Genomic DNA, 7,345 nt, shown 5'->3' with positions numbered 1-7,345 from the left:
TGCTAAAAAGAAAAACTCTACCAATTAACACTCCCAGCAACAATGTCAAGAGAAAGCTTGTTTCCCTACATCTCACCAACACTGGCTGGAATGCATAGTTTTAGAGATGAATGCTGGGAACCGATGCACTCTTTGCTCTACCTCTCCCCCTCCTAACAGTCTAGAACACAGGAGCTCAATGAATCAATCCAGGCTCCAGTCCAGTAGACATTCTGATCTAATCTGACTGCTCTGGGTAACAGAAAAGTTTCCCTTGGTTCACTGCCCAGTATCCTGGCGTCATGAGAATCCTATAAAGGCAGTAGCTCCAGGCACATTACAGAGGGACCCAACTCCACTAAACCACCACCAGCTCCCCAAGTCACCCCTTCAGCCATGAAGTTCCTGTTCCTGGTCTGGGCAGCCCTTGGATTCCTGACCCAAGTGATCCCAGGTAAACTGGATAAACAGGAGGAAGGGAGAACTGGGAACAAGGAACACTAGCAGATCTGGTTGCTCTGGTGCTAGATGAGCCAGGTTGGGTGGAGGCAGGGCTCACCCCACTAGTTCCAGTCTAAGATAGAGGTCTCCTAACAACCACCACTAGCCTTGATATCCCACACCCAAACACCACCCTATATAACCTTTATAAAAATTTGTTTTCTATTCTAAAATGATAGTCACCCTCAACCTGAACCAAAATATCTTCTTTCAATGTATGTGAGCTCCTTTTATCTAACCTCCCAAGACACACTGAAGGCTTCTGTCATCACCATGTGCATCCACTGAAATCAGCCCTGGGTTGGAGCTCAAAGGAGATATTGAGCCTAGAAGGAAAAGTTTGAGGTTCCCATCCCTATGCTCAACAGAAAGCTGGCAGGTGGGGGATGGAAGTAGACCTCTTAGAGGGCTAGTTCCCACAGGATGGTAAGCAATGGGTTCAGCTCAAACCCTGGGGCTAGGAGATAATGCAGGGTCAGAAAGAGACAGACAGATACACAGAGAGCAGGGAGAGAGAGAGATCAGAGGAGGGCCAGGCAATGGATGTGAAGAAAGCCAGAGAGGCCTGAGGGTGCTCGAAGAGGCCCCTGCTGTGAGCCAATGGCAGACACAGAGCACTGAGGTAAACAGATTTTACCAGAGGGTGAAATGGTGCCCAGCACTGTGTGAATGCAAAAATGCCCTGTCATTAGCAACCATTATTTTCTTTTTAATGGTTTTGGAGAATGATTTGACTCCTCCCACTTTGCCCCAGGTTGACTGATAGTTTTAGAGTCTATGAAAAGAAGTAAGGCAGAAACACCTTAAAAGGGAGCCTGTGGGGTGAGTGAGAATAGCCCCATTTCTCCCTTTTGAGTATCCAAGCTCCTCCCTGACCATGAAGACCTGGCTCGTCACCCCTGTTTTTACCCATACATCTTATTCTGCAGTATCAAATTCAGCAAAAAGCTTCAAAGATGCAGATACTGGCAAAGAAGAAGAGCTCCTCAGACAGAGTTCCCCAAGGCCATCAATCCAGGAAAATTCTGTCTCGTCCTCACTGGGTTTCCCAAGTCTCATTTGCACAACATCCTAAGGATACATCTCAGAACAGAAAGCCAAACACTCCCATCTGGCGCTGACGGGTTAGCAGTCCTGTGCTGCTTCTAACCACGACTTCTCTTTCTTGTCCTCTCCCATACAGCCAGTGGGGGTGGGTCAAAATGTGTGAGTGACACCCCAGGATACTGCAGGACACATTGCCACCGGGAGGAGACAGCATTGTTCATGTGCAACCCTTTCAGAAAATGCTGCATCAACTACTCCTTCCTGCCGAAGCCTGACCTACCACAGCTCATCGGTAACCACTGGCAATCAAGGAGAAGAAACACACAAAGAAAAACGAGAAGCAACAAACGACCATAACATCATAATAACCACTCCTATCACCTCCACCAACTCAGAGAAATATCATTTCCCCGGTTCCAGTTCCTCCTACATTGTTAAGAACTAGCCAAGTCTCCTCCTTATGGGGCAGATATCTATAGCCAACCCCAGAACTTCTGTCTTCTATCATTCTGTCATTCATCTAATAACTAATTTGGAGTTTGTATCTATCTTATGAGAACAATCATCATGCAGACTTGTCCACAGGGGATCTGTCAGTTTGGGTCCTCCAAATGAAAAATGCCAAGACAGAATTAGACATGCGAAAGATTGACTGGGAGAACACACCTCTGATGGACAAAGGTGAGAGAGAGCAACCACAGGCAGGGAGAAGCCTTCAGACTGCAGTGCTGACCTAATACGTATCAAAGGAGAGAGGGATAGAGGAGGACTGAATAGAAGGAGACTGAGACTGCAGCTCTAAGAAAGTCTCAGCCAAACAGATGGGGAGGCCCAAAGCAAGGCTTGCCCCTCAGAGGAGCTCACACAGGGCAGGAATAGCCAGGTTCTCATATCCCAGGGGTTCAGTCTTTGGCTGAGAACAGCCGCTGGAGAACATGGGGCGACGGCTACCATTGGTCTGGAAGTATGACAGCTTGAGGCTGTCCACCAACTATCCCCCTGAAGCAAGTTCTCTTGAAAGGAAATCTGAACGGTGCTGCCATGGAGTATAAGGAGGAAGAGAAAGGAGCTAAAAGTCTAGGTTTGCCCAGCTAGGTAGATTGACTTGTGAGGTATTTATTTATTCATTTGAGTAACAAAGCAGACAGAATACATAGCCACCATTGGTAGTACACCCCGAAAGCAAGGAAGGCATGATGCTGGTGACTCAAACGTATCTACCCATGGTGTAAAATTGGCATAAGCCTCCTGGGAAGCTATGCAGAAATAAGCACAGAGAAGCAGAACTCTACTTGTTTAATCCACTAAACATTACTTCTGGAAATTGGTTCATCATAAATTATCCAAGAGAAGTAAAAAGTTATAGGCACAAAGTTTTTCCCATATAATATTATTTAAAATGCTGAGAAAATGAAAAAATCTAAATGGTGAAATATCATATACTAATGCCATCTATAAATACATACAAATAGAATGCTTATAGAATAATGGAACATAATAATATTATTCAAAATTGCATTTATGCTGTAGTTGTCAAAATTGTCTCCATATATGATACGAAAATCATTAAAATTATGACTTTTTTGTTTGGTTGGAAATCAGAATTACGCATAAATTTCCTCTTACAGTTTGATGCCCATTAGTTTTATATAATATTTATTTGACAGGTACTAACTTCTATTTGAGAAGAACAAACCAAAACACTCAGGCCTAAATAATTAAAAGCAGTCCTAAAAACTAGCAAACCAGATAAGAAAAGATGTTAATGCCTATTCCCTAACTTATATCTTAGACCAAAATTAATTCTAGATGGTTTTAAAATGACAGTGTAAAAGTAAAGTATTAAAAGATTGTGTGGTCAAATATTCAATTTAAGAGCAAGGAAATTCTTATAAATATAACAATAGAGGCAGAACTCATGTAAGATTAATTGATTAGGTGGCATTAAATATTAAGTTCTTGTGTATGTCAAAAGGTATCATTTTGAAATTCATCCATCTTACTGGGTATTGCAGGAATTCATTCCTTTTTGTTTATAAATACTCTTCTGTCATATGAATAGTATTTATTTATACACTGATTTGTTGATGGACATTTGGGTTGTTCCCAGTTTATGGCTATTACAAATAAAGCTTCTATGAACATTTATGTACAAATCTTTGTATGGATATATGCTTTCATTTCCCTAAGGTACATACCTAGGATTGGAATGTCTGAATCATATGGTAGGAGAATGTTTAGCTTTTTTTTTTTTTTTGGGGGATGGAGTTTTGCTCTTGTTGCCCAGGCTGGAGTGCAATGGCGCAATCTCAGCTCACTGCAACCCTCACCTCCCGAATTCAAGTGATTCTCCTGCCTCAGCCTCCTGAGTAGCTGGGATTACAGGCATGCACCACCAAGCCCGGCTAATTTTTGTATTTTTGGTAGAGACGGGGTTTCTCCATGTTGGTCAGGCTGGTCTGGAACTCCCGACCTCAGATGATCCGCCCACCTTGGCCTCCCAAAGTGCTGAGATTACAGGCTTGAGAATGTTCAGCTTTTTAAGGAAATACAAAATTGTTTTCCAAAATGGTTGTGCCAATGGATGTGCCCATCAGCAGTATGTGAAAGTTCCCACTGTTCCTCATCCTCACCAGCATGTGATAGAGTCAGTCTTTTGCATTTTCATCATTCTAATAGATGTGTAGTGGTATTTCATTATGCTTTCAATTTGCATTTTTAATAACTAGTTACCAAAAAAGTATATTCTGTATGATTCTATTTACATAAAGTTCTTAAAATTCTTTTAAAATGACATAAAATGATTTAAACTAGAAAGTAAGAATCTAACGACAGAAAGCAAATCACTGCTTGTCCGGGGATGTGAAAGGTGCATGGAGAGGGCTGAAAGAATGTAAAGGGACCAGAGGACACTTTGAGGGGTGATCAGTCAAGATACATTCATAATCTCGATTGTGGTAATGGCTTAACGGGGATGTACGTAAGTCAAAAAATTACCAAATGGTAAACTTTAAATGTGTTCAGTTTATTGTATATCAATTTAAACTTCCAAAAAAGCTATTATTTTAATAAAATAAATAAATCTCACAGTGAAACAGAAAAATTAAAGTATCATAAATAGTTTAAAGACATACGACAAACTGAGACGTGTGATGAAGTATTGATACCGATAAAATATCACAAGTTAGTATGAAGCAACAGGGAAAACATGAAACCCCTACTCAAAAATGAAAGTGACATGAACTAGCTTTTCAACTCCAAAAACGGCCCGAAAAATGGGAAAAAATCTGTCTGACTTGTGATCAAATAAATGCAGATTAAAACTACAATGAGATCTTGTTTTTTACCTATCAGATTGTCAGAGAATTAACAAACCCAAGTTTGACAAGGCATGAATAGAAATAAGTCTTATCATCAGATGCTCCTGTTTGTAACAAAATATGTCAATTCTGGAAGACATTGATCTATCCACCTTTCAAAACCCTTAAAAATGTTCATGTTCTCTGGCTCAGGAGACTCTACTTTTACGGATATATTCTGGGGAAATAATTAGAGTTCATATCAAAAAGATTAATGTATACACAGCACACTCATAGCTGCACGGTTTAAAGTAGTGAAGAGGCGGTGGTGTAAGATGGCCGAATAGAAGCCTCCACTGTCATGCTCCCCATTAGAACACCAAGTTTGACAACTATCTACACAAAAAAGCGCCTTCATAAGAACAAAAAAATGAGGTGAATGATCATAGTACCTAGTTTTAACTTCATATCACTTAAAGAGGCACTGAGAAGGCAGGAAAGACAGCCCTGAATTGCTGACACCACCTCTCCCGAATCCTCAGGCAACAGCTGTGTGGTGTGGAGGGAGAGTATGTGTACTTGCAGGAGGGACAGCATAGTGATTGTGGGATTTGACATTGGAACTCAGTGCTACTAACACCAGGCAGAACTCAGCAGGTGCCTAGAAAGGGATCATTTAGACCATCCCTAGCCAGAGGGAAATCACCCATCCCAGAGGTCGGAACTTCAGTTTCAGCAAGCCTCACCACCATGAGCTAAAGAGCTCTGGGGTCCTAAATAAACTTGAAAGGCTGTATGGGCCACAAGAATCGCAATTCCTAGGCAACTCCTAGTGCTGTGCTGGGCTCAGAGGCAGTAGACTTAGGGAGCACTCAAACTAGTGAGACACCAGTTGGGGAGCTGGGGTGTGTGTGTGTGTGTGTGTGTGTGTGTGTGTGTGATTCTCATGCCTCAGCCTCCCAAGTAGCCAGTGATGGCAGTGGCGGCCCATCTGGAGTGGACACTGCCATCATGCCAGCTGCAGCAGGGAGGTGCAGCTGGGTCTGTACATTCCACAGAGCTACGGAGCTGGGGACAATGGCAGCCCCACACCTTCCAAGTTGGTGGGGCAGGAGCTCGCCAGGTTCAAATGCAGACACCCAGGTCGCAGTTGTGAAGCCGAGCCTCCCTGTGCTCTTGCGGGTGCTGGGAGCAGGCAGGAGCCCTGCCCTTTTGGGTGTAGCTGCAGGTGCCCAAACCACGGCTGCGGAACCAGGCATCTCTACACTCTTGAGGGTCAGGGAAGTCCCCATTGCCCTCACAGGCTTAGAAGTCCCTGCTCCCATAGCCTGGCATCTCCTTGCTGTCGGTGCCGGCTCTAATCTTGGAGCAAAGTCGAGGCCAAGCCCAGGTGCTGTCATAGCCTGCTGGGTGTGCACACACTTGGGGCAGGGCTGACATACCAGCCCCCTGCCACCTGGGACCGCTACAGACTTTGGGTGCTGATGGGAACCCAAATAGAAGGGAAGCCGAAGTGGGGCTGAGGGCAACTTGGCACCTACAGCCTGGGTGCCATGAATGGCAATAGGAGTCTTCTCAGTTCTGTCTCCCTCCCTTCAGAGTGGATGAAGGGGTGGAAACGAGGTATAGCATCTCTCTTTCCCAGGGGTCGTGTTGCATCTTTTAATGGTTTACCACTGACAGCACCACCAATGATTTGGGGATTGTGTCTCTAGGAAGCAGTTTACCTAAATTTCATGTATCAATGAAACTGTTTCTCCTCATCTTTTATTTATTTATTTATTTATTTATTTATTTATTGTATAAAATAAATATGCTTTTAATATATAATGAAAGCCTGTTGATGTTAACATGCAAGGATTGAAAGAACACCTTGTTGGACTGCAAGATGGCTGCTCCCTCTACCCTCAGCTTCAACTGGCCTGTCAGCCAAGCTTTGATTTCCTAGGCAGAATATAAAAGAATTCCTCTCTGTGGTGGTCCAGGAGACCAAGGGAATTTGGGGAGGTGATAGAATTGCACCCTGATCATGCTGGTGGTGAAAACTCGTGCAACCGTACACCCAAATGTTGTCATTTTTACTGTATGTTAATTTTAGAAATCAAAAAGTAAAAGATACAATCACAAAAATATCATTTGGTGGGGCTAACTTATTCAGTATATGAAGATAATAGAGAACTTTTAATTTATACAAATATGGCTCTTATAAAATAAAATATTAATATAAAATATTAAAATATAAATTCTCAAGAGCTATAACTTAAACTTCTATGTTAATTTAGGTAAGCAATTCTCCTATGAAAAGACTTAAGGATTCTTTCCTTCTCTTTTCCTGTCTTTTCATTTTTCTACAAGGAACAGCATTAAAGCCAACTGAAACAGTTACTGTGACCAACATGTAATGCTTGAAAAGATGAAAATCGAGCTTTAAGTATGCTCAATCTCAATGACTTTTTTTTTTTTTTTTTTTTTTTTTTTTTGAGATAGAGTCTCACCCTGTCGCCAAGGCTGGAGTGCAA

At 42.5% G+C, this 7,345-nt stretch overlaps 1 protein-coding gene across 1 annotated transcript; it reads left to right on the top strand.

The window, feature by feature from the left end:
* Positions 1-326: 326 nt before the first annotated feature.
* On the top strand, positions 327-3,683 carry DEFB132 (defensin beta 132). The gene is made up of 2 exons (XM_010361276.2): positions 327-433; positions 1,664-3,683. Exons 1-2 carry the CDS (start codon positions 376-378, stop codon positions 1,882-1,884), a joined length of 279 nt encoding a protein of 92 aa, XP_010359578.2. The 5' UTR covers positions 327-375; the 3' UTR covers positions 1,885-3,683.
* The last annotated feature ends 3,662 nt before the right edge of the window (positions 3,684-7,345 follow it).

This window comes from Rhinopithecus roxellana, chromosome 13 (assembly GCF_007565055.1).
Source record: "Rhinopithecus roxellana isolate Shanxi Qingling chromosome 13, ASM756505v1, whole genome shotgun sequence".
Taxonomy (NCBI): domain Eukaryota; kingdom Metazoa; phylum Chordata; class Mammalia; order Primates; family Cercopithecidae; genus Rhinopithecus; species Rhinopithecus roxellana.
This window is presented reverse-complemented; position numbering and strand designations above follow the sequence as displayed.

What these genes read in the sequence shown, in the direction of transcription:
- DEFB132 (XM_010361276.2), top strand. Translation starts at nt 376, where the DNA reads ATGAAGTTCCTGTTCCTGGTCTGGGCAGCCCTTGGATTCCTGACCCAA. An exon ending in CCTGACCCAAGTGATCCCAG is followed by an intron (nt 434 to 1,663) that starts GTAAACTGGATA and finishes TCTCCCATACAG; the next exon opens with CCAGTGGGGGTGGGTCAAAA.